The 27,503-nt window shown below is 49.8% G+C and overlaps 1 protein-coding gene across 1 annotated transcript in view; it reads left to right on the plus strand.

Annotated features, from left to right (window-relative positions):
* The first annotated feature begins 19,187 nt into the window (after positions 1-19,187).
* SNTA1 (syntrophin alpha 1) overlaps positions 19,188-27,503 on the plus strand; it is a 70,666-nt gene continuing 62,350 nt past the window's right edge. The window contains exons 1-2 of the mRNA XM_044985444.1: positions 19,188-19,516; positions 25,238-25,423. Coding sequence (XP_044841379.1) covers positions 19,249-19,516; positions 25,238-25,423 — 454 coding nt within the window. The 5' untranslated portion in view covers positions 19,188-19,248. The remainder of the gene's footprint in view (positions 19,517-25,237; positions 25,424-27,503) is intronic.

Raw genomic sequence — 27,503 nt, forward strand, 5'->3', positions numbered from 1 at the left:
AGATAACTGGGTCTGTGGATGAGGGGAAAGCAGTGGATGTGTTATTCCTTGACTTTAGCAAAGCTTTTGATACGGTCTCCTACAGTATTCTTGCCAGCAAGTTAAAGAAGTATGGGCTGGATGAATGTTCTATAAGGTGGATAGAAATCTGGCTAAATCGTTGGGCTCAACGGGTAGTGATCAATGGCTCCATGTCTAGTTGGCAGCCGGTATCAAGCAGAGTGCCCCAAGGGTCAGTCCTGGGGCCGGTTTTGTTCAATAACTTCATTAATGATCTGGAGGATGGCGTGGACTGCACTCTCAGCAAGTTTGCATTTGACACTAAACTGGGAGGAGTGGTAGATATGCTGGAGGGTAGGGATAGCATACAGAGAAACCTAGATAAATTAGAGGGGATTGGAGCACATGATTTATGAGGATTGGCTGAGGGAACTGGGATTGTTTAGTTTGCAGAAGAGAAGAGCGAGGGGGGATTTGATAGCTGCGTTCAACTACCTGAAAGGGGGTTCCAAAGATGATGGATCTAAACTGTTCTCAGTGGTAGCAGATGACAGAACAAGGAGTAATGGTCTCAAGTTGCAGTGGGGGAGGTTTAGGTTGCATATTAGGAAAAACTTTTTCACTAGGAGGGTGGTGAAGCCCTGGAATGGGTTACCTAGGGAGGTGGTGGAATCTCCTTCCTTAGAGGTTTTTAAGGTCAGGCTTGACAAAGCCCGGGCTGGGATGATTTAGTTGGGAATTGGTCCTGCTTTAAGCAAGGGGTTGGACTAGATGACCTCCTGAGGTCCCTTCCAACCCTAATATTCTTTGATTGTATGACCCAGGCTTCATCCCCAGCAGAAGCCAAACACCAGTGGGGACGCAGCCCAGAACTCTCAGCACCAATACAGTGCATGCCCCTGCTGCCACATGAGCTAGAGTTAGCTGTTAGCATGCAGCAGCTGCTTGAATCTCAAAAACGGATTTCCACAGCAAGGCCTCACTGACCTGGGACTGGAAGGTCCCACTCTAGCAATCCCTTCGCTGTCTCCTCCATCAGTAATGAGACGGGGCTGCTGTTACACTGTACTACCCTGGTAGCCAGAGAGAGGCAATTGTAAAAATGCTTGTCCTGGTGTTACTTTGCTGGCAAAATCCAGAGACTCTAGCAATGACTGTACAGCAGCAGAGGCAGGATGACTTTGCTCGCTGTCTATTGAGCTCCCATCTACCCTTCTGTATCTTGTTCTAGGTCATATCGGTGCAGGGTTTAGCCCTGGCCACACGTGACCATTAAAAATTCATCGGCACTTTCGGCAAGCATCCCACTTCTGACTCTTGAGGTCCAATTAGGTAATTAAACTCTGCCTCTAAAAATTCCATTGTCAACTGGAGGCAAGTGCTCTTCATTTTCTGACCTGAGCTACTGTATAATGTTGCTGTTCACTGACAAACAGCTGCTACCTTCCACCCCAGAAGTGGCGCATTTTAGTGAAAGGGTGAAGCGATCCTTGACATATGCTTTGTACAGTGAGTTCTTTGGAATTGTTGGACAAATGGTGTAATATCAATGGTAGTTTCTATTATCAGCCCTTTCGGCTCCCCCACTCAAGCCTGCACTGCAAGGTGTGTGTTTGTTTAAGCACTTTGCTGAATTGGGGCTCTTGTTACCAGCTCCTAATTTGCATTAGAAGAAACTAACTCACCTGGGAAACTTTCCTTATGTTACTTTCCCACACAAACAATTGGTACAGTTGCCACAGGGTTGTTACGTTATTGCAAATGGGAGAAAGGGTGGTGCATGTGATCTTGAGTGGGAGGGCAGGTTTCCATGAGACAATCTTTCTACCCATATGAGGGCCACAAGATGACAAGTTCCCTGTTGGGAACAATGCTGCATTGGGCAAGGGATGGGTCAGATGCACTAACAGGTCTTTCCCTGCAGCCACTGTGATTCTGTGAGCATGGCTTATGCAACAAAGTGTCATGTGTGCCATGGGTCTTGCGTATCCTCGGACGAGTAAATATTTCATTGCTAACACAGATGTGCAAAAATTTACTAAAACCTAACTGAGCTAGAGTCTGGGAAAGATTTAATGATGGAGGCGGGGAGTGATGGGAACAGAACATGACAATAATGTCTGCAGACATGGAGCAATCTCATCTGAGGGCAGAACAGCTCCATGTTTGTCTCGGCGGAGTTTATGAGAACGTCATTACTCCAGGGTGAATAAATCCTTCTTTTGATTAGAAGCAAGCTGCTGCTGGGGGAAGGGTGGCAGCATGGCTCATAGGTGTATATGAGCCTGTCAAAACTCTTGTGTGTTTGTGAGGAAGATAGCAGTGGCAGTTATTCCATGGGGTGCAAATTCCCAGCCAACCTGGGATACGCCCTGATGCTAGCGCTGATAGCAGCCGCTGCCTTATCCACCTGAGTGTTAGAGAGAGGGAAAAGAAAGCCAGATCTTTGCCCTTGTGGTGCTGCAAGAGTCCAAATTAGTCCTTTAACACTGGCATCTCTGCTGTCAGGCAAAGGGAAGGCCAAGAAAGCAGGGGAAAGAACTCCTTATGACATTATGCATCAGTAAAGAGGTGCTTATGACTCCTCCTGTTTGAGGCAACAGCACTGTCCCCAAAAGAGTGAAACAGCTGCTTGGATGTGGCCTTAAAGATTCAGTGCTCTTGAAAATGAGAACAGCTATGGGAAGGAATGAAATAATTAATTCAAGCCACCAATCCTAGCCAGCTGGCTAAAAGAGTGAATATTGTGAATGCTAACAGCACAACTGGGACATAAATTAAAGGGGAAAAAATCCCTGCCTGAGCTTTTGGACAAAAAGGCCAAATTCAGCCCCCATGTAAACAGACACAATCCCACTTGGTATGGCTACAATGCATTGTAAACCTGGGCTCAGACTCAGGTTTGAGCCCAAACTCCCCTACCATCCACACACAAATTAGGGTTGCCAACTCCCCAGCATTGTCCTGGAGTCTCCAGGAATTAAAGATTAATCTTAAATTAAAGATTATGTCATGTGATGAAACCTTCACATGGCAGGGATGGTGTCCCGAGCCTCTATTTGCCAGAAGCTGGGAATGGGCGACAAAGGATGGATCACTTGCTGATTACTGCTCTGTTCATTCCCTCTGAAACACCTGGCATTGGTCACTGTCAGAAGACAGGATACTGGGCTAGATGGACCTTTGATCTAACCCAATATGTCCGTTCTTATGTTCTCCAGGAATACATCCAACCAAAATTGGCAACCCTAACACAAATCTGTCTGATTCAGGTAAGCAACAGGACCCAGATCCTAGGACACACCCAGAAGTGGAAGGGGTCTGTGCCTGTGTCTCTGTGACTTAGGTCCAAGCCCCATTACTTTGCAGTGTTGACAAAGCTCAAGTCACAGACCTGAGTCAGAAGACCTGCATAGTGCAGTATGAACATGTTAACACAGGTTTTGAGGCCTGGGTCCAGCAATTGTAAACTCAGGTTGACAATGCAGTGTGGATGCTCAAGTGCAGCTTGGAAACACTATGTCCACTGTTGTGAGATGGGGTGGCCTCCCTCCGGACTTGAGAGCAAGAGACCATTACACTACCCCTGGTGGGTGGAGACAAACCCACCCTGTCCCCATCGCCAGAGGTACCGGGGCGGGACAGAAAGTATAAAGGGAGGGACCGTAGCTCAGTTGAGTGGGAGCCAGGGAAGGAGATGGATGTCTCCAGCCCGCTGCAGAACTCTGGAGCTGAACCTGCACCATGCAATGCCCTGCCCCCAAAGGAGATCGACCCTGGAGAGGAGTTGTCAGGACTGCCATCCACCATGTATCCTGAGGAGACAGAGGACCCATGGACTCCGGAACCCCTCACCGGGACACTGGTAGGAAGTAGCCCAGACTTTGGTTCAGTTTTGCTATCAGAACCCAAGTCAGCGTGTTGTGACTGGATCCCTGCTGACCCAGTGGTGGAACCCTCCACCACTGTTAGGATGCTGGGCTGGGACTCAGTGGAGTAGGGTGGGCCTGGGTCCCCCTACCCTCTGCTGCCAACCTGACCCTGGGGTGGCAGCCTCCCCACCTTAGGCCAAGAGGCCTGTGTTTGTCTGCCATCTGCCAGAGCTAGAACGACAGACTGTTTGGTGCTCCACCCTGCCTGAGTGCCTGAGCTCCCTAAACTGCTCCCTGCTCTGCCCTGCCCAGCTGGCCATAGCTCTGATAGACTGTGTTTGCTGGCTGCCTTAGCTGGGAGGGGACCAGAGCCCGAGTGCTGCTGTCTGACACAGTGAGGCAGAGTGGCCTCCTTCCCAGTTTGACATCCACATGTGTGGGTCCCACAGACCTGGGTTTACAATGCAGGGTAAACCTACCCACTGATTTTAATTCACCAGGGATGGATTTGCCCCACTCAGTATAAGGCCTTGTCTACACTACAAGACTATTTTGAATCAACTTAGTTCGAATTTGTGGATTCGACCTTATGAAGTCGAATTTGTGTATCCATACTAAATACACTAATTCGAATTTCTGAGTCCACATTCACGGGGCCAGCGTCGACTTTGGAAGCGGTGCACTGTGGGAAGCTATCCCACAGTTCCCGCAGTCCCCGCTGCCCATTGGAATGCTGGGTAGAGCCCCCAATGCCTGCTGGGGGGAGAAATGTGTCGAGGGTGGTTTTGGGTAAGTGTCGTCATTGAACCGTCAATCACAACCTCCCTCCCTCCCTCCTTGAAAGCGCCTGCGGGCAATCTGTTCGTGCACTTTTCTGGTCAGTGACAGTGCGGACGCCACAGCACTGCAAGCACGGAACCCGCTGCGATCATCGCCGTTTTCTCCTCCTCGCACTTTATCGTGCACCTCTTCCACAGTCAGCTGATGAGAAATTGGGCTACTTTTCAATGGTGCTGCAAGCACTGGGGGACCATAGGGGACGTTTTACAAACATCAACGTCGGGTGGCCGGGCAAGGTTCATGATGCGTGTGTTTTCAGGAACTGTGGGCTGCTCAGACGCCTGCAGGAAGGTAGTTTCTTCCCGGACCACGAAATAACTGTTGTGGATGTGCAGATGCCTATAGTCATCCTCGGGGACCCAGCCTGCCCGCTAATGCACTTGCTCATGAAGCCCTATACAGGCGCCTGGGACAGCGACAAGGAACTCTTCAAATACCAGCGAGCAGCGAGCAGCGTGACCTGTGACTGTTCAGTTTCTTTACAGAGAAGCTGAACCTGCCCCTGTTTCTTTACCCAGTTACTGTTGACTCTCCTCTTCGGTTCCATACCCCGTTCACCCCGTTACCCCCACTTCCAGCACACGTGTAAAAATAAAATACATGTCCCATTATTACTTAACAAAGGTTTCTTTATTCATGACTTTTCGTGAAAGGGTTGAAACTGGGACGCAGGCTGTGCTGGGTAGGGTGTGCGGTGATGTAAAGACCGCCTCTAAACTCAAGGAATGACAGGCTCCTGCTCCTAGAGCGGTCCGCAGTGCCGGAATGCTTCTTTCAACGGAGCCTGCCATCTCTCTTTATGGAATTCTGTGTGCGGGCAGATATGTGACCTTGTGGTGGAGGAGGACGGATACAGATTCCTCAGCTGCGTGACTCAGCGGTCCAGGACAAGGACCGCTGTATAAGATCTGTAACCGCCCTCCCCCGCTGCAAAGTCACATCTCCCCCGCCCACACAGATCCTGGAAACCACTTCCAAAAACCGACCAGGGTGCCTACTGACTGCACCATGTGTGTGACCCGCTGCTGATCCTGCCCCCGTGTCTGTACCCTGGGAAAGGTGACTGTCCTATGCAATTAACCACCCCCTTCCCCACGCCCCCCATTCAAACACAGTCTTCTTTGAAAAAACATAACGGAAACAGTAATTAACAGCAAAGCATTTTTATTAATTAAGTAGACAGTTAGGGGATGGGACTGGGATTGGGACTACTGTGAGTCTGGAAGTGAAGGACTTCGGCAAATGTAGGGTATGAGAGCTTTTGGGTACTTGAGCAGTCTGCTGGGGTGCAGTGACAGTTTACACGGCCTCTGGCGCCCCTCCTTCTGGTTATTTTCGGTGAGGGGGGTATGGGACTTTGTGGCGGGGGAGTGCGGTTGCAGATACACTGCAGGGTGTCTCTGTCCTCCTGCGGTCCTGCAGAACATCCACAAGGCGCCTGAGCGTGTCCGTTTGCTCCCTCACTAGTCCAAGCATTGTTTCAGTCGCCTGCTTGTCTTCCTCACGCCACCTCTCCTCCCGTTCGCTGTGTGAGCGCTGGCACAGAGAGACGGTCTCCTTCCACTGGCTCTGCTGGTCCGCCTCTGCTAGGTAGCAACCCATACGTTCCTCGAACATCTTGTCCCTTGTCTTTTTCTTTCGCCGCCTAATCTTTGCCAGCCTCTGCGAGGGGGATGCTGTGGCAGGTCTGGAGACAGTGGAAGCTGTGAGATGGGAAACAGGGAGTGAATTCCTTGCAAAGATACATTTTTGCGAACAATTAACTGAGTCTAGGCTGTCTCTGTGAATTCTGGGTTGAGACCCCTGTGCCTGCTGGGGCAGAAATCATTTTCGCGGTGGATTCTGGGTAAATGTCGCCAGTCATTCCTTCCTCCGGGAAAGCAACGGCAGACAATCATTTCAAGCCCGTTTTCCCAGATTTGCCCTGGCATACGCCATAGCGTGGCAACCATGGACACTGTTTTGCCTTTTGTGTATGTCACCGTATGTGTACTAGATGCCGCTGACAGAGGCGGGCCAGCAGCGCTACACAGCAGCATGCTTTTGCTTTTGCATGACAGCAGAGATGGTTACCAGCCATATTGTACCATCTACCATACCATAAATTGGTAATAAGATGGTAATAAGATGGGCATGGTTACCTGTCCTTTTGCACTGCACCATTTGCTGCTGTCATAAGTGCTAGGGGCGCAAAAGCAAAAATTGGGAATGACTCCCTGAGTCAATCCCTCCTTTTTGGTATCTAAAAATAGAATCAGTCCTGCCTAGATTATGGGCAAGTGTACTAGAGAACCACTGTATCATAGAACCAGAGAGCACAGCTGCTCTGTGTCTGATCCTGCATAAATTATGAGCTGTATGCTATTCACAGGGGGTGCTCCTGCAACAACACCACCTGTTCATTCCGTTCTTCCCCCAGCCTTCCTGGGCTACCATACCATTGTCCCCCCACTTGTGTGATGAAGTAATAAAGAATGCAGGAATAAGACACAGTGACTTGTTTGTGAGAAATGACTGGAAGGAAGCCTCCAGCTGCAATGATAGTCCAGGCAGGACATTAAGGAGTGTGGATGAAGGAGCCCATCATCCCTCTGCTAGTCCAGGGGCAATTCAATCTTTTATTTACAATGAAGGGTGGGGGCTGATGGAGCTCAGCCCCCTGTTGCAATGATGAGGACGGTTACCAGCCATATTGTACCATCAGCCATCAAAAATTAGGGACAGGCGCCCTTGACTGACCTTACTGATACTAGTCGGCATGGTTACCAGCCCTTTTGCACTGCCCCATGTGCCAATAGGCTGACGATGATGACGGGTATCAAGCGTATTGTACCGTCAGCCATCCATAGCGTGGGGGGAGCAAGGATGTTGGTGTTGAGTGCTGCACCATCGCGTCTATCTGCAGCATTCAGTAAAGATAGGGTGACATGTAAAAGAGTCAACAGAGGATTGTTTTCACTTCTGGTGGTGGGTGGGGTGTGTGCGCAAATTGCCGAACTATGCCCTGACCCACCGCAGACACTGTGTTTGACCCTAGAAGCATTTGGAGCTCATCCAAGAATGCAAATACTTTTCGGAGACAGCAGGAACTGTGGGATACCTTGCGTCCTCATTCCCCCCTCCCTCCATGAGCGTCCATTATATTCTTTGGCTTTCCGTTACGCTCGTCACGCAGCTGCGTGCTGAGTCTGTGCTATGCCGTCTGTCCGTAGATTTCTTAAAAATACTTTGGACCAGGCGTAAAATTACAGTAATTACCCTAATTAGATGCAGGAGTCTCCGAGCGAGATCACCCTGAGGAGGGTCACTGAAGGAGATAGAGAGCGCATGCTGCGTGAAAGCTAGCACGAACCAGTGCCTGATGCAGCCGTGCTCTGGGAGGCAGTGCTCCCTGAGTTCCTCATGAAAGCCTTGCGCGGAAAACTGTGCTACCACGGAGCACCCAATAAGGCAGCTCTGCCCAGGAATCTCCTGCTGATGCTTTTCGATTAACGCAAGGAGAGCTTCGTGGAGATCTCCAAGGATGATTTCTGTTCTATCCCCATATCTAGAGAGACCTCCTTTTCACACAGTTAAGATTCCTGTTATATTAAGAATAAAAGTTAACATGGTTACAGCACTTACCGACTGCTCCTTCCCCTGATTCAGGGTCCGGGTTAATGGCCGGGGAGGGTTGTTGGGGGATCTCCGTGACGGTGATGAATAGATCCTGGCTGTCGGGGAAACCAGCGTTGTAAGCGCTCTCACCTGCCTCGTCCTCCACAAACCCTTCCTCATCTTCCCCGTCCGCGAACATCACCGAGGAACTGGCCGTCGACACTGTCCCATCGTCAGAGTCCACGGTCACTGGTGGGGCAGTGGTGGCAGGCTCCGTAGCGTCCGTTTGCCGCTTTGATTTTTTGGTAGCCTTGTCTGGGGTCCTTGATTTTCACGCGGCGCTGCGTTGCATCCCGCCTGTATCCTCTGTCTCTCATGGCTTTGGAGACCTTCTCGTAGGTCTTCGCATTCCCTGTTTTGGAGCGCAGCTCCGAAAGCACAGACTCCTCGCCCCACACACCGATCAGATCGAAGAGTTCCCAGTCAGTCTATGCTGGGTCCCTCTTTCTATTCACAGATAACATGAACTCCTCTGCTGGAGAGCTCTGCATCGTTGCAGGTGCTGCGGAGCTCGCCCCGATGTCCAGCCAGGACGTCAGATTCAAAGTGCCCAGACAGGAAAATGAATTCAAATTTTCCCGGGTCATTTCCTGTGTGGCTGGTCAGAGAATCCAAGCTCGGACTGCTGTCCAGAGCGTCAACAGAGTGGTGCACTGTGGAATAGCTCCCGGAGCTACTAAGTTCGATTTGCATCCACACCTAGCCTAATTCGAGCTAGCCATATCGAATTTAGCGTTACTCCACCTGTTGGGGTGGAGTACCAAATTCGAACTAAAGAGCCCTCTAGTTCGAATTAAATGGCTTCCTGGTGTGGACGGTTGAGCGGTTAGTTCGAATTAACGCTGCTAAATTCGAATTAAAGTCCTAGTGTAGACCAGGCCTAAATATGTGAGATATGTTTATAAGACAAATCAGTGGTAAAGAGGAACAACACTAATGTGAAAAGATTTTCTAATCACTAGATCTAATCACAAAGAAGAGTCCATTATTATTTATATTATGCAGCTTGTAGGAGCCCTAGCTGCGAACCAGGACTACATTGTGCTCTGGGCTATACACACACACACACAACAAAAAAACCTGTCCCTGTCCCAAGGAACTTATAACCTAAGTTGCTTGTAGAGCTGTAGAAAATTTCCATCAAAACTTTAAAAAAAAAAATTGCTGTTTTATCTAAATGAAAATCTTGTTTCATTTTTAACTTTCCAGTTTTCTTCAATGAAATCATCCATTTTTGGATTTTCTGTTTTTCTGCAAAAACGTGGAACATTTTCACAAAAAGTTTTGAAGCTTTTTTCTCATTTCTTTCAAAATTTTTGGTGGAAAATACAAACATTTTTTCCCTTGCATAGACAGGAAGTACAGTGGATAAGCTAAGAGGTGTTTTCTAATTGCTGTCACTCAAAGATCTCAGCAAAACACAATTAAAAGGACAATTCATCAGAGATAACAACACATTGTGTCTCTTCGGAGACCTTATATCAAGCCAATCAGCAAGAGAAATCCTTGAATTTCTCTAAGACATTCCTCTTTATTTTATCCTGCTTCTGAGTTACACACAAAGTTACACACAGTCCCAGGAGTTCTTCCTGGCATTATTCAGAGATGTCCATCCCAAAGTCATTACAGAGAAAACTGGTACATAATAAGGACTTGATTCTACAACTGGATCCATGCAGAGAGACCTTGACCACTGTGTGTCTCCCTGTTGAAATCAACGGGGCTCTGCAGGGGCTTAGAGGCTCACCAGCATGGCTCCCATTGCAGGCTCAGGGCCAATAACATTTAATTAAAAATGGGCTTCCTTGTTCACATTTTAATGTTCAGATTTAAAAATGGTCACTGAAATGCAGCCATCTCTAGGGTGAAGCATACTGGTCATTCCGTGCTTGCAACATTTCACAGCATTGGGGTTTTTTTGATGAATGGACATGAAGGGTACGTCTACACTACAAGACTATTTCGATTCATCTTAATTCGAATTTCTGGAATCGACCTAATGAAGTCGAAGTTGTGTATCCACAATAAATACACTAATTCGACTGTGTGAGTCCACAGTAACGGGCGAAGCGTCGACTTTGGAAGCGGTGCACTGTGGGAAGCTATCCCATAGTTCCCGCACTCCCCGCCGCCCATTGGAATGCTGGGATTTCCCACCAATGCATGCTGGGGGGGGGGGGAATTGTGTGGTGGGTGGTTTTGGGTAACTGTCATCATTGAACCGTCAATCACGCCCAGCATCCCTCCCTGAAAGCGCCAGCTGGCAATCTGTTCGTGCACTTTTCTTCTCAGTGACAGCGCGGGCGCCACAGCACTGAGAGCACGGATCCCGCTGCAGTTGTGGCCGCTGTCAGCTCCTCGCAACTTATCGTCCACCTCTTCCGCAGTCAGCTGCTGAGAAATTTGGCTAATTTTCAATGGTGCTGCGAGCAGTGGTGGACCATGGGGGACGTTTTACCAACATCAACGTCGGGTGGCCAGGCAAAGTTCATGACGCGCGTGTTTTCAGGAACTCTGGTCTGCTTAGACGCCTGCAGGAAGGTAGTTTCTTCCCGGACCACAAAATAACGCTTGGGATGTGCAGATGCCCATACTGATCTTAGGGGACCCAGCCTACCCGCTAATGCCCTGGCTCGTCACGCCCTATGCAGGCATCTTGCACAGCGACAAGGAACTCTTCAAGTACCAGCGAGCAGCGAGCAGCGTGAACTGTGACTGTTCAGTTTCTTCAAAGAGAAGCGGAACCTGCCCCTGTTTCTTTACCAAGTTACTGTTGACTAGCCTCTGCAGTTACATACCCCGTCCACCCCGCTTCCCCAACTTATAACACACATTTAAAAATTAAAGTACGTGCTCCACTGTAGCTTTACAACGGTGTCTTTATTGATGACTTTGCGTTAAAGGGTTGAAACTGGGACGCACACTGTGCTGGGTAGGGTGTGTGGTCATGTAAAGACCGCCTCTAAAGTCGAGGTTTGACATGCTCCCGCTCCCAGACCGGTCAGCAATGCCGGACTGGTTGTTTCAACGGATCCGGCCATCCCTCCTTTTTTGGACTCTGTGTGCGGGGGCTATGTGGCCTTGTTGCGGGGGAGGACGGATACAGATTCCTCTGCTGCGTGGCTCTGCGGTCCATTACAGGGACCGTTGCATGACAACTGTAACCCCCCTCCCCCGCCTCAAATGCACGTACCACCCCCAACGACAGAAAACCTGCAAACCACCTCCCATACCAGCTAACCGCCTACTGACTGCACTGTGTGTGTGACATGCTGCTGATCCAGCCCCCGTCTCTGTACCCTGCTAAAGGTGACTGTACTATGCATTACACTACTCCCTCAACCACCCAACGACCCACCCAAGACATCTAACACAGCGTTGTGTAAAAAAGCATGACGGAAAAAGTAAGTAACAGAAAACTACTTTTAATAATCAACAACACAGTAAGGGAAGGACTTTTCAAAATGTAGTGACTGATAGCTTTTGGGTAATTTAACACTGTCCTGTGGTGCAGTGACAGTTTTCACGGCCCCTGGTGACCCTCCTTCTTGTTATTTTTGATGAGGGGGGGATTGGAGTTTGAGGCGGGGGTGGGCGGTTGCAGATACAGTGCAGGGGGGCTCTGTCTTCCTGCCTGCGGTCCTGCAGAACATCGACAAGGCGCCTGAGCGTGTCCGTTTGCTCCCTCATTAGTCCAAGCAGCGTTTGAGTCGCCTGCTGGTCCTCCTGACGCCACCTGTCCTCCCGTTCGCAGAGTGAGCGGTGCTGCTGACTGAGGTTCTCCCACTACTGGCTCTGCTGGTCCGCCTCGGCTCTGGGGCATCCCATAAGTTCAGCAAACATCTCGTCCCTTGTCTTTTTCTTACGCCTTCTAGTTTGCGCCATCATCTGTGAGGGGCATGGTGCATCAGGTCGTGATACAGTTGCACCTGTGTGATGTCAAAAAGGTAGTGAATTTCTTACAATGATACATTTTTTAAACAAAGAAACAGTCTACTCGGTGTCTGTGAACAAGAGTATGCACAGCACCTGTCTCATGCGCACTCACTAATGGAAAGTTCGATTTCTCTGAATGCGCTTTCATTGCCTGGGGTATTGGGCTGCAGATCAGAGAACCTTTGCAGGAAAGAAGAATTCGTGTAGCAGCAAGGCATGGTAAGCCAAACACTTTTGGATTCATAGAAGTGAATGTACAGCTCTGTCCTCTTGATGCAGGCAATCCTGAAAGCATAAACTCGGCCCCTGTTGCACCCCCTTGCGGCTGTTCACTGGGAAAGATCCCTGTATGCTGCCACTCTGTAGACTGCAGCACATGGCTGTTAAGTGAGGCTTCTTGTTATGCAAAGGAACAGTTAAGCGCTCCCATTACTAATAGTACCCCAATTACTCTAATTTCATGCAGGAGTGTGCGAGAGAGATCACCCTGAGGAGAGTCTCACGGGCAGAGAGAGCGTGCATGCTGGAAGGAAGCCACCACCACCCAGGGGCCTACTCTGCCATGCTCGTGAGGGCAATGGTCCCGGAGTTCCAGCTTGTAGCATGGAAAGGCAAAGTGTGCTACCTCGGGGCACACGATAAGCTAGCTCTGCCAAGGAACCTCCTGCATAGACTTTCAGATTACCTCCAGAAGAGTTTCCTGGAGATATCTTATGAAGATAAAAGTTCCATCCCCCTGTATGTAGACCTTCTGTTCTCCTAATGTCTCTCCCTGTTTAGTTACAAAAAAAATGTTAACTTGTTGTTTTTAGCTGCTTTTAATAAATAAATGTTAACTTGTTTAAAGCACTTACGGACTGATCCTTCTCCCGATTCAGGGTCCGTGGTAACGGCTGGGGAGGGTTGGTAGGGGATCTCAGAGAGGGTGAGGAAGAGATCCTGGCTGTCGGGGAAAGCGCCGTCGACTGCCTCGTCCTCCTCATCTTCCCCGTCCGCGAACATCTCCGAGGAACAGTCCGTCGACACTATCCCATCCTCAGAGTCCACGCACACTGGTGGGGCAGTGGTGGCAGACCCACCGAGAATGGCATGCAGTGCCTCGTAGAAGCGGCATGTCTGGGGCTGGGCTCCGGAGCGTTCGTTTGCCGCTCTGAGTTTCTGGTAGCCTTGTCTCAGCTCCTTGACTTTCACGCGGCACTGCATTGCATCCCGGCTGTATCCTCTGTCTCTCATGGCTTTGGAGACCTTCTCGAAGGTCTTTGCATTCCGTTTGCTGGAGCGCAGCTCCGAAAGCACAGACACATCGCCCCACACAGCAATCAGATCTGAGACTTCCCGGTCAGTCCATGCTGGGGACCTCTTTCTAGTCTGAGATTGCCTGGACTCCTCTGCTAGAGAGCTCTGCATCGTTGCCGGTGCTGCTGAGCTCGCCCCGATGAGCAACCAGGAAATGGTATTCAAACTGTCCAGACAGGAAAAGGAATTCAAATTTTCCCGGGGCATTTCCTGTGTGGCTGGTCAGAGCATCCAAGCTCCGACTGGCGTCCAGAGCATCAACAGAGTGTTGCACTGTGGGATAGCTCCCGAAGCTACTAAGATCGATTAGCATCCACACCAAGCCTAATTCGACATAGCCATGTCGAATTTAGCGCTACTCCCCTTGTCGAGGTGGAGTACCGAAGTCGAACTAAGGAACCCTCTATGTCGAATTAAATGGCTTCCTGGTGTGGACGGGTGCACGCTTAATTCGATTTAACGCTGCTAAATTCGATTTAAAGAGCTAGTGTGGACCAGCCCGAAGAATAAGATCTCCATAGAATATTTTTTTCTACATAAACAAATCATAACACAGACTAACGAGACTTCATGAATTTATACTCACACTTCCACACTTGTCTTTTGTTCTGATACAACATCATTTATAGAGTCATCAATTTTAAGGCTGGAAGGGACCACTGTGATTATCTAGGATACCCCCTACATAACATGGGCCAATGAATTTCACCCAGTCATTCCTGCATTGATCATAGAATCATAGAAGATTAGGGTTTGAAGAGACCTCAGGAGGTCATCTAGTCCAACCCCCTGCTCAAAGCAGAACCAACCCCAACTAAATCATCCCAGCCATGGCTTTGTCAAGCCAGGCCTTAAAAACCTCTAAGGACAGAGATTCCACCACCTCCCTAGATAACCCATTTCAGTGCTTCACCACCCTCCTAGTGAAAAAGTGTTTCCTAATATCCAACCTAGACCTCCCTCACTGCAACTTGAGACCATTGCTCCTTGTTCTGTCATCTGCTACCACTGAGAACAGCCGAGCTCCAGCCTCTTTGGAACCCCCCTTCAGGTAGTTGAAGGCTGCTATCAAATTCCCCCTCACTCTTCTTTTCTGCAGACTAAACAAGTCCAATTCCCTCAGCCTCTCCTCATAAGTCATGTGCCCCAGCCTCCTAAGCATTTTCATTGCCCTCTGCTGGACTCTCTCCAATTTGTCCACATCCTTTCTGTAGTGGGGGGCCCCAAACTGGACGCAATACTCCAGAGGTGGCCTCACCAGTACCGAATAGAGGGGAATAATCACTTCCCTCGATCTGCTGGCAATGCTCCTACTAATGCAGCCCAATATGCCGTTAGCCTTCTTGGCAACAAGGGCACACTGTTGACTCATATCCAGCTTCTCGTTCACTGTAATCCCCAGGTCCTTTCCTGCAGAACTGCTGCTAAGCCAGTCAGTCCCCAGCCTATAGTGGTACATGGGATTCTTCCATCCTATCCCATCATCCAGATCATTAATAAAGATGGTGAACAAAACCGGCCCCAGGATTGACCCCTGGGGCACTCCACTTGATACCTGCTCCCAACTAGACATTGAGCCATTGATCACTACCTGTTGAGCCTGACAATCTAGCTAGCTTTCTATCCACCTTATAGTCCATTCATCCAATCCATACTTCTTTAACTTGGTGGCAAGAATACTGTGAGAGACTGTTTCAAAAGCTTTGCTAAAGTCAAGATATATCACTTTCCCCATATCCATAACTTATGGTTGAAATAGAGTAAATCTAGACCAGGGGTTCTCAAACTTCATTATACTACAACCCCCTTCTGACAACAAAAATTACTACATGACCCACATGATGGGGGACTGAAGCCTGAGCCTGCCTGAGCCCTGCCGCCATGGGCAGGGGGACCAACCTGGAGCTGAAGGGTTTCAGGCTCGGGCAGGGGACCTGTAACCTGAAGCTGTAGCCTGAGCCCTGCAACTCGGGGCCGGGTAGTGGGGCTTGGGCTTCAGCCCTGGGCCCCAGCAAGTTTAATGCCAGTCCTGGCAACCCCATTAAAACAGGGTCCCGACCCACAGTTTGAGAACTGCTGATCTAGACACTACATGCAACAATGTACTCGGGAAAAGTCCTATATGGGGGCATCCCCGTCTTACCCGGTGCAGGTGTGGTGAGGGGGGTATTCCTATTTGGGCACCTACATAACAGCCAGATTTTCAAAAGAGCTCAGCACCCAAGCTGCACCCTTTAAAATAAAAATCTGGTCACTTTGGTGCCTAAATGGGAGCTGAACTGTTTGAAAATATGGCCCATGGTATGGAATTGTCTCTTACCAGGTGACTCCCTCTCCTTTCTGATATTTTATTCTTCCGTGCACCCCGAGCCCTGACTGGGAGTGGTTTTCTACCTGGCGGCACAGGAAGGGTAGTTACCTACCGTCTGTCCCACCCAGAAGTCACAGCTGCTACTGCTCTTTGTTAAAAGTACACTTGCCACCATCATTGCTCACTGCAGCAAATGGGTCCTGGCCTGATTAGGGTTAGATGTTCAGAGAACATCTAATGAGCAGCACTATGGCAGGGAACTATGGCTGTTTGGCAGGACCACTTGAGGTTATCGCTTTGGCTCTCTCAGAATCATTTCCCCCCGACATGTTCACTGCACTTTTTGCAAAGGTGGTTGGCTTTAAATGCACCCTGAGTTTATACAGTACCTCTGGGATTCTTGTCCAGAGATTTCTCCAGTTCTCACACAGTTTTATGGAAGACAGAAAAGCCAGATACAGTCACACCCTGGGCTTCCTCCTTCCCAAGTTTATTCTGCTTTGCTTTCCAGTTAAATGGGTCTGCTGAGGGGGCAGAGAGGATAGTTTGCTGCAGTAGGATCCTACTGATATTCCTGTTTGTGTTCAGGCATAGTTCATGATTCCTGCAGATTCTCCTGTGGAGCCAAGAATTATTCGCATCCAAAGAGGGAAAGCTCTGCTTCTCCACGTCTGGTTCTCTCCTCTCTCCATGCTTTGGGGCAGACCTCCAATGCGCAGACACCTTGGGGACAGGCATGGAGAAATGGCCAGACCAACACATGCACATGGCATTTTTCTAAATACAAGGTTGATCCCGCATGGCTTCCTGTCCAAGTGTCTCAAAGCACTGAACACACATGAATGCATTAACCCTAACATCCCAGTGAGGTAGGTGATTATCAACCTACTTTTACAGTTGGAGAAACTACTACACAAATTGGGGAAGGCCCAGGTCCTCAAAGGTATTTAGGCACTGTTGTATTAATTTAGATGGAATATACGGGCCAAAGGTGTTACCCAGTTACTGTCCAACATTAAACAGTGTCAGACAAGTTTGGGGTTTGATATACACAGACCTTAGCCTGCTTCCTACCCTGGCAAACACACCAGTAAACACTTTTTAAACCTTTTATTAGAGATACAGAAAAAAAGAAAACCAGGTAAAGTATTTGAAATATAAAGTAAGGCTTTTATTTTAACCATTTTTTTGTTTTTGTTTGTTCTTTTTTATCTGTGGAGAATTTGTAGAAGGGAAATCCTCTTTGTGTCAGAGTTTTTTAGATGGCGTTAAAAATGGCAATAAACGTCCTTGGTGGGAACAGAGAAGAACTTAGTGAAGACGGGCTGCAGCTGTTGTTAAAGTCCAATCCCATTTCATAACAGACAAAACCAGACAAACACACACAAAAGGGATGAGAAAAGAACAGCCAAGATAGAAAATACAGCTTCTGACTCTGGTGTTGACTTTCACTTGCAACCTTGCTGTTGGAGAGCACACAATCTTATTAGCCATTCCGAGGCCTGGCAAACTTGCACCCGCATCGGGCTGTTTAGATCATTGCCTTTAGGTGTCTTTTTTTGGTCACAGGCTTACAGCAGTGCTGCAGTCTTGGCCAACGAAGCCAGACACTTATTAGACAGAAGGCAAAAAGGAGAGGGACAGGAAAGAGAAGAAATAAGGTGGCAAAAGGAAAAGGACTCATGAGGGAAGGGGAAGAGAGACAAAGTCTCCCATTCCAGGTGTTGGCTGGGATTCAGCTGGAGGTAGTGGTATCATCTGGGACTGGGTTCCTCTCCCTGGCCCCGTCTGGTCAGGACATCCTTCAGGATTAGGACGAAGAAGTTCTGGGTCCCAGGTGACCGAGGGGGGTGGCAGCCACAGTGGAGAAGCTCACTTTTTGCCTTTCTCTCATCTCTCAATCTGCCACCATTGTGACAGCCTCCATCTGCTTGTATTGTTTCCCCAAAGTCTGTTTTTAAAAGCCCCCCAAGGGAGCGCTGAGTGGATAGCCCATTCTTTTATTATTTTGTTCACCAACAGGCCTCACTTTTGACACACCAATTTTGGCTTATTGCTTTTTGGTCTTACACTGTCTTATTGACTAGGCATGAGTTTAACACAGTCCTTGAGCTATATTGGCCTTTTGGTTTGTGGATACAGACTAACACGGCTATCCCCTGATACTTGTCTCCCCTTTGCAACTTTTCCCATTGAAATTTAGTGCCGTAGGTAGTGTGACACTCCATCAACTTTCACAAAAACAACGAGGAGTCCGGTGGCACCTTAAAGACTAACAGATTTATTTGGGCCTAAGCTTTCGTGGGTAAAAACCCCACTTCTTAGATGCATCTGAAGAAGTGGGGTTTTTACCCATGAAAGCTTATGCCCAAATAAATGTATGAGTCTTTAAGATGCCACCGGACTCGTTTTTGTGGATACAGACTAACACAGCTACTCCTCTGATACTTGCCATCAACTTTCACTTCCTTTTTACATTTGAGTTTACAATTAAGGTAAATTTGATGGCCAAATTATGACAACAGAACCCAAGGTCCACTTGAAATCAGTGGGAGTGGACAGTGTTTAAAGGATCTATGTTGAAGTGACTGGCCCAAGGTTGGACTGCGAGCTTGGAGCAGACCTGGCATGAGCTCCTTGGAATTCTAATTCCCAGCCCCCTACTCTGACCACCCCTCTCCCTGAAGAGCTTGCAACCCTTTGTCTGCTTAACTGATTTGCAACACTTGGACAAGCTGGGCTGGCTATTTCTTCGTCTAGCCCTAGTGGCCACATGCTGATGGGAAGGGAACATGGGGAGAGGGAAGATGGGGGCAAGTGTATCTGCTGTTCTGGGGAAAGGGAAGTAGCTGGGATGAACCCCGCTGTTCCTAGCCGGGGAAGCGACCCCCAAAGTCTGCAGGGCGCCCCAGCCTGCGGACCGGCCGACAGCGAGCTCTCCCCCTTCTGCCGCGAACCGAAGGCTGCTCCTGGCCCGCAGCCGAGGTTCCGGCCCGGCTCCGCAGCTGGCGCCCCCATCCCTGCGTCCGGCTCCTGGGCAGGGCCCTGCCCCGATGCCCGCGGGCGCTGAGCGGCGGCTCCGAGGGGAAGGTCTGGGCGGTGCCCATGTGTCCGCCGCAGCCCCGTGCGCCCCGGGGAGGGGAGAGGCGTGGCGGGGGGCGGCTCCCTGGGCGGGGCGGCGGCTCGCTGCCCATGTGCCCGGCAGCCCGCTGCCCCTCCCGGGGGCGGTGCCCTGGGGGTGGCTCGGTGCCCGGTGCCCCCGCTCCGCGCCGTGCGCCCCGGCCCCTGGCAGGCGGGAGGCGGCGCAGCAGCAGCTATCCCAGGAATGCGCTGAAGATGGCGGCCGCCAGGAGAGCCCCGAAGAGCGGGCTGCTGGAGCTGCGAGCCCCGGGCGAGCAGTGGCTGCGGGTCCTGGTCACTCTGGCCGAGGACTTCCTGACCGTGAGCCCCGGCAAGGGCGCGGGGGCCGAGGAGCCGCCGCCCGCCCCGGCGCAGCTGAACGGCGGGGAGCCGTGCGCCCAGGTGCCCGAGTCGCTCACCAACGTGAAGCGCACGGTGCGGATCGTGAAGCAGGACGTCGGGGGGCTCGGGATCAGCATCAAAGGTGAGGGGCGTCGCAGAGGGCGCGGGCTCGCCCCGCTGCTGGCCTCGGGCGCTGGCCAGAGAGCAGGGTCCCTTCCCCGTGGGCTGAACCTGCCGCTTGGCTCCAGGGTCCTGCCCCGCCACTGCCCCAGCTCTCCCTGGTGGGCACCTTGCAGCGCCGAGGCGCAGCTGGAGGCGGCCCGTGCCCTGTGGCACCTCGGGGAGTTGGCTGGTGCCTGACCAACTTCTGCGCGCGGCCGGGTGCCAACTCCGTGTTTGCTAAAGCGGCTGAGGAGGAGGCCCTGGGGGTGGTCACGGCCCCAGGCCCCATCTCCCGCTCGCCCTGAGCTGGAGGGGCGCTTAGCACGGCTCCGGCTGAGCTGCGGGGAAGGAACCTGTCACTGCCGCTTGTGGCTGTTGGGGAAGTTGGAAATGGACAAGCGAATCCACCGGAGGATCCATCCTGCACTTGCCCTGCGGAGCAGAGCGAAGTCGCTCACGTGGGCGCTTTCAGGGTTAGGCCTTAGGAATGTAACCCATGCAGAGGAGTGACAGGTTCTGCTCCTTAATTTCTAAACTCCAAATGTCATGATTTTACAGAGCCCTGTCATTTGCAGTGGTTGAAAGTTGCAGCCTTCTAGCAGTGTATTTTTAGGTCTGTTATATCAGTTACACAGGCTGCATCAGCTCCCAGTTAAAGTGTTACCTTTACATACAAATATAACTTGCCACTGCTCCTGCAGACTTACATACATACTCAATGTCCATACTCAGTGTGGACTACTCACAGTGCATAAAGTTAAACATGTGCATAAACCTTTGCAGGACTGGAGCCATGGTTTCTTTAAAGTGCTTTTTTATGTGAGTTGTATGCTGGCAGGTTTACATGTGCTGTGTGTGCATGCTGTAAATCCAGGGCCGCCCAGAGAATTCCGGGGGCCCGGGGTCTTCGGCGGTGGGGGGCCCCCGCTCAGGGGCGGCTCTAGACCCCAGCGCGCCGAAGACCTGGGGGGCGGCATTTGGCTCCGGTTGAGCTCCTGCAGGCATGACTGCGGCAGGTCGACCGGAGCCCGGGACGAGTGACTGCGGCGGGTGCCGTGGTCCCGCGGCTCCGCTTGACCTGCCGCAGTCATGCCTGCGGGAGGTCCAGCCGAGCCGCGGGACGAGCGCCCCCTCCGCAGTCATGCCTGCAGCAGGTCCACTCGTCCCGGGCTCCGCTTGACCTGCTGCAGTCATGCCTGCGGGAGCTCAACCGGAACCGCAGGGGCCCCAGAAAACACTCGTGGGGGCCCCTGCAGGACGCGGGGCCTGGGGCAAATTGCCCCTCTTGCCCCCCCCTCTGGGCGGCCCTGTGTAAATCTAGAATGCAATATCTTCCTACTGTATTTTCTACTGCATGCATCCGATGAAGTGGGTTTTAGCCCATGAAAGCTTATGCCCAAATAAATTTGTTAGTCTCTAAGGTGCCACAAGTACTCCTGTTCTTCATGTGAGATCAGTTTGTGAACTGTGGGGGGAGCGATAGCTCAGTGGTTTGAGCATTGGCCTGCTAAACCCAGGGTTGTGAGTTCAATCCTTGAGGGGGCCACTTAGGGATCTGGGGCAAAAATCAGTACTTGGTCCTGCTAGTGAAGGCAGGGGGCTGGACTTGATGACCTTTCAAGGTCCCTTCCAGTTCTAGGAGATTGGCATATCTCCTATATTAAAAAAAAAACAAAACCTGAAATGGCCCATCACTTGCACTGTGTCTACCTAACCTTAGGTTAGCTTGAGCATACAGAAAAAGTGATGCCTCTGAAGAAGAGGGGTTTTTTTACCCACGAAAGCTTATGCCCAAATAAATGTTAGTCTTTAAGGCGCCACCGGACTCCTCGTTGTTTCTGAAAAAAAGTGAGTGAGTCTAATGTGTCTAGGCAGGGTTGGGTGGTGTTGAACAGAAAGGTTAAACTGGATGGGGGCGGGGGGTTATTCTATAATAAATTATTCCATGAAAGTGTAAAAAGAGCTGAGAATTGTTCTCCCCTTATGTCCCACATAATTCAGTTCATGTCATATTTGGTGTCTTTTAATTGTGAATTCTGGTGGTTGTTTGCATTTGCCCACAGGCTAGGCACTGGCATTGCATTTGTATTGTCCTGTCACTGATGTGAAAGGGCGTTTACCTGTTCTTTTATTGGCATTCCTGCACATTAGCCTGCAGCCTGCAACAGAGTTCTGTTCCAAAATACCATCACCCCTATCAAAATATATCTAAATAAAAATCCGCAGTCCACTGCACTTACTGAATTAATCTCAGTGAAGGCTGCACTGTAAAAGCACTGCTATCCTCATGATCAGTACAACTCAAACGACCTCATTTGTGCAACTTTGCTGCTCAGAGGAAGTCAGCACAGTGGCTGGAAAAAGCTTTGAGGAATAGACAGTTTTAGCACAAAATGAACGGGACTGTGAAGGTATAATTTTCTTGCAGCTGTAGGGCCCAGTTGTTTATTTTGACAGTCGATGCTTCACAAGCCACACCTGGCAGACAGGCAATTTTGACCTTCAAAATCCAAGACAGAGATAATGCACCTTGTGGGGAATCTGAGTGAACTCAGAGAGGGTTGACAGGAGGAGATGTTGGAAAACTGATCTATTGCCAGGCTGGCTTTGGCCATTAATACATATTGAGTGTGGTTCACATTTCCACTGAATTAAAGCCAATGCAGGAGCCAGATCGGTCTCTTTCAAATGTTAAAGAGTTGATGTTCTTGCCTCTGGAATTTACGTGAGAGGGGAAAGAGGAAAGGACAGGGCACATCTGGGAGCTGAATAAAGCAGAAAAAAGCAAGCAACTGGCCCAAACGTTCCCCCTATTTCCTTCTTTAGAGAAGTCTTTGATTTAAGTGGCCTGTACATCTAATAATAATCTGATTCTTTTGTGTCTGTTTTGCTCTTAATCCACATCCCCCTCTCCCTCTCTGTTTTGCAGTTGAGATGGCTCCAGCCTTAGAGAGCTGTTACCGTATATTGATTTTTTCCAATTACAGATCTTTAATGTTGGTGGTGCGGGGGGATGCTATGGAGGAGATTCCTTATTCCTCATTATAGAAATATGGAACTGGGCCCACATTGTGAGTTCAGTCTCTTGAGGGAGGACTCTTTATCTATGCATCCCACAAGCCCTTGTTCAATAAAGTCCGTACACCAAAGCAAAAACATGACTTCTTTCGATATAGTCACAAAACTAAGAGCTCAGTCTGGTTCAGTGAAGTCTAGAGCTCTGCCCCTGTTCTGTCTTGGCTGAGCCCTTGCCGAAATGTTCCTATTCATGCTACCAGTGGCAAAAAATGTGGACATCTAGATCCAGATACTCAAGAGTTCATTTGGCTGCCAGATGGGAGATGAGCTCTTTGGAAAATGTGGTTGCTGGAGCGGTAGCATAACCAGCATCTGTTCAGCGTGACAAGGCTGATATAATTGATTCTTCTGTGCCTTCTTCATGCTTTCCCCACTGCTGGAGGGGCTTTATGGAGGCATACCGTGCAAAGACCATGTGTTGCACAGAAACGTGCTCTGATCCCTTTACATTGCCCAGACATGGGGCTCCCCTTTTGCCTTCAATCTACTGATGAAATATATACGTGCTATTTAAGAGCTAGGGATAGTTAATAATCATAATAAAAAAAGCCACTAAAACTTTGAAGATGTACATTTTTGTAAATCCTGAGCATCAACATGGCCTGGTTTTTATAACCTTTGTCCTCCCTTCCTTTATTCCAGTCCCACCGTTTCTCTGTTCCCTTTTCTGTGTCTTGTCTGAATTTTAGAGTGAATTTTAGCTCTTTGGCTATTCTGGGGTGGGTTTCACTGGCTCTCTTTCATCTTGGACCTGAGAAACCTTTTTGTTGAAACTGAGGGTATCTGCAAATCAATTCGGTATCGATGAATAGGCACTTTCCAGCAAAAAAAAATTCTGTCTAAAAATTCCCACTCAGCTCTCATCAGCACTAAGGTGCTCCTTCCTAGGAGAAATGTTACTCTGTTCAGTTGACGCTTCATTTTTGCAATGACACGTGCAAAAGCAAAGTAATAACAGTCCAGACTGGGAGGCATAAACCGGTGCAGCTGGCCATGCAGATGTGAAGGTGACCCTCAGCGCCTCAGAGGGTGGAGAGGGCGTGGCGGGAAGGCACTACAAAGTGACACTTTTCCATTCAAATGCAATAAATGTCATATTTGAACGTCAGACTTTCCTACCAAAAAAATGAACACTGACAGGAATCTCTAGGCGTCTTCCATTTCTCCGAGGAAACAAATGGAACTCCAGCAACCTCCCCGGGGGTGCACACCTAGGTTTATCCCAGTGGTTCTCACACTTTTTCATGCTGTAGACTACTTCCTAAGACAGTGACGCTTCCTGAGCCCCTCTCCTCCCAGCTCGGAGAGTGGAGAGCTGGAGACTATTACTCCATCTGGCTACGTACTGTTGCCACACTTCTCACCAGAGGAGCTGAGACCCACATTCTCCAAGTTAGATAGGTACCTAACTCCCATTGACTTTGAGTTAATCCTGTTGATTTGAGTGCCTTAAAAGTTTTACCAAACAAACACAGAAATGCCCCTTTCCAATCCCCTCCTCCCCCTGTATTAGCCTCCCTTATTGCAGTGCCGGAGTGTCTCGCAAACTGAAATGTCTTTCCCCTCCCAACCCCATTGTGAGGTACTGTTATCCCCATTGTACAGGTGGGGAGCTGAGGCTCAGAGAGAAACTAGGTGACTTGACCAAGGTCACACAGCCTGTTGCAGAGTCGGGAATTGAATCCAGGGTCCCAAGTATCAGGCTAGCGCCTTAACCTCTTTTCCCCTCCAGCTCCTGCTGGGCTTTTGTTCACGGTGGAAGAGCTCAGCCCATGGCTCTTGGGGATTGAGAGCTACGTCCAAGACGTGGTCTCTTGCAGTCCAGCAGGGTCGCTCTTTGATGCCTGCAGCCGTCTGCACTCTAAACTTTCTTGGTCATTTCCCAGTTTGACCCAGGCCACCTGTGTATTTGTTAAACTTCTTATTTCGGTGTCATCCACAGACATGGTAGCAGTGGAATTTCTGCTAAAGAGACTCTGATGAGAGCCAGACGTGAGACAGCCGTGTAGGGAGCAGATCTGTGCTTCCTTTCTTTTGCATTTCACTTTATTGATGTCTAGTCAGAAGAGCCTCTAGAAACTCTCAGACAGGCCTGGACTGGGATGGCATAAGCAGCAAGTATTACTCCTGGGAGACTAACAGATGCTTCATCCATGTGGCAGGAGATGCTCTGTCCTGCTGCTGCTGCACAGCGCTAATACTAAGAGCCATCTCTATCAATCATACATGTAGCAACTGGCTGAAACCGAAATTGAGGAATCTCGTATTTCCAAGAAGAGAGCCAGTATCTGGACGTCTCTCTTCCAAGAGCTATGTGGCAGAATGTATATTCTGAGATTCAAGCAAGAAAAGGGCAGTTGCTAGGATCTCTGGGCAGAAGCGGGGTCAGAGGCTTACCTCCTCTGATTCATGCTCCTCTGCACAATGATAAAAGTGATGAAAATGATTTTCTACCCAAAAATGACACCAGCAGTTGCAAATCTGATGCATTACTGGGGAAAATGAGCTAAATCTTGATATATTAGCACTCAGATTTGTTTAAGCAGGATGCTATCTAAGTAGTACCTTCCGCCTTCTGTATATAAATAGTATCTAACCACTTCCTTTTTCTTTTTCTTTTCAGGCGGCCGAGAGAATAAGATGCCTATCTTGATTTCCAAGATCTTTAAGGGTCTGGCTGCAGATCAGACAGAGGCGCTGTACGTAGGAGATGCTATCCTCTCCGTCAATGGGGCTGACCTTTCGGAGGCGACGCACGATGAGGCAGTGCAGGCACTGAAGAAGACTGGCAAGGAGGTGGTCTTGGAGGGTAAGTGCCAGCGCAGACCTGTGTATGAATGTGGTGAACATTGCCAATAAGACTGTGTGTGCTTTCCCCATGGCTGAGATACACACCCCATTCCCTCACCCCAGAAGTGCTGCTGGGCTTATAACATGGCCATTCTGCTACCAAATGGCATTTGCTGTTTGTTTTTATTTCTGCACAATGCATCTAGGTTCAGTGCTGGGAAGTGCCACTGAGGGTTCTCTGTGGGCTCCCCCCGCAATGCCCTGGAAAGGGCCCAAAGTGTCCAAAATGCAGGGCACGTGGGGCTCAGCTGGGCCATGCCTGAATCAGGTAACAAAGGCAGAGTGCCCAAATGATGGGCCATGGCGAAGGAAGTTTCCACTTGGAAACTCTTAATGCTGATGAAAGTTCACATGCCCCCTCTGCCATCTCGCACCCTTTGGGGGTTCTGCTTAGCCTTGCCAAAGCCATGAGGGCCCGGGCTGAGGCTCCCTGCTGGGAGATGCCCATGGGAGCCAGTCTGACCAGCAAGGGATTTTACATGCCAGATGGGCTGCAATATGGAGGCATCCGTGGTGCCTGCTCTTTGCAATAGCGAGAGCTGCGCTGGCAGTTCGCCAGGAGCCTGAGATCCAAATCTGCATATACATTTACATACCGTTTTTAATTAAAAACAAAACATGCACAAACCATTCTATTCACTCATTCTGAGAGTGGGAAATAGCTGCTGGGATCTCCTTGAATAGATGGACAGAAACTGCTTGTTCTGCTCAGTCTCCAAGGTGGCTGTGGGGCAGGACTCTGAGCCACCTTGGGGCTGCACTCTGGGTTAAATGTGGCATTTCAGTTCAATTCTGCATTGCCCGGCTCACCCCAGATCTTAGTGTGCATCACTTCGCATTCTGGGGATCACAGTGCTGATGCTACTGGCTAGACCTGGCGTAGGTGCAGTGCAGGTTTCCTTCCCCATGGGCTCTGCCGCCGTCTTCACCACAATCCTCACTTGTGTTTCCCCTTCAGCTCCACGCTTGGGTCTCCCCCACGGCTCAGTCCTGGCCTACAGCACCCCCGGTATTACAGTGTAGGGCCTGGTCTAATCAGACTCTGTTAACCGAGTGTGACTGGTGCTTTCTGATAGAGATAAATATGGGGAGTGATGATATCGCATTTCAGCTTCAAATGCTTTACAGACATGCACTGATACCTCTGCTGGAGGGCCCTGGGAGCTAGGCTCCGACTGTGCTCTCCATTTCACCCCCAGATGCACTGAGGCAGAGTGGGGATGACTAGCCCAAGGTCTCAGAGGCAGAGCCGGCTTTATGAACGGTGGCCTAATTCGAATACCCGGCAGCAGTCCGGGGCTTCGGCGGCACTTTGGCGGTGGGGGGTCTGCTCTGGGTCTTCTGCGGCACCGAAGGACCCCCTGCCGCCGAAGATCTGGAGCGGACCCCCCTCCCCCCGCCACCGGGTGAGTAAAAAATAAAAATAAAAAAATAAAAAAGATGCCTAAGGCGCGGGGGAATCGGCTTAAAGCCAGCCCTGCTCGGAGGGAGTCAGTGTCAGAGTGTAGAAACCTAGGCCCATGTTAGACCTGGGTGATCACTGGTTTTAGACTGAATTCGGATCTTAGCATGAGCCATGTGCTCAAAGCATGGACCAAACCAATAAGATCATGAGAGAGAAGAGTTGTTTGTGTTGTATTTGTAGTGACCCTGGAAATACCAGTGTTACGTGATTGAACATCTGGGCTGAAGTAATAGAAACATAGAAAACAGGGTTAACTAGGCATCAGGTTCAGGCTTTAGCCCTAAAACTCCTTTTTTTGTCTTTGGCTGAAGTCCATTAACCGGCAACAATATCCCTTGTTTGCTGTTGAGTGTGAAGAGCAAGGGGGTCCTTCTAGGGCTCTTGGACAGAGCTTTTCCTTACCCCTCAGGAGCCGTGCCATGATGGGAAGGTGTCTCCTGGGCCTGAACTTGTTGCAAGTTTTTTGGCCAATGGTTATAACTGTGTTGCTGCTGGTGTATAAAATACAAGAGAGAATATGGTTATATTGGTGTTTGGGATGCCACCAGCACCAAGTGGCCCTTTGGGACAAATA

Source organism: Mauremys mutica, chromosome 13, assembly GCF_020497125.1.
Source record: "Mauremys mutica isolate MM-2020 ecotype Southern chromosome 13, ASM2049712v1, whole genome shotgun sequence".
In the NCBI taxonomy this organism is placed as follows: Eukaryota; Metazoa; Chordata; order Testudines; family Geoemydidae; genus Mauremys; species Mauremys mutica.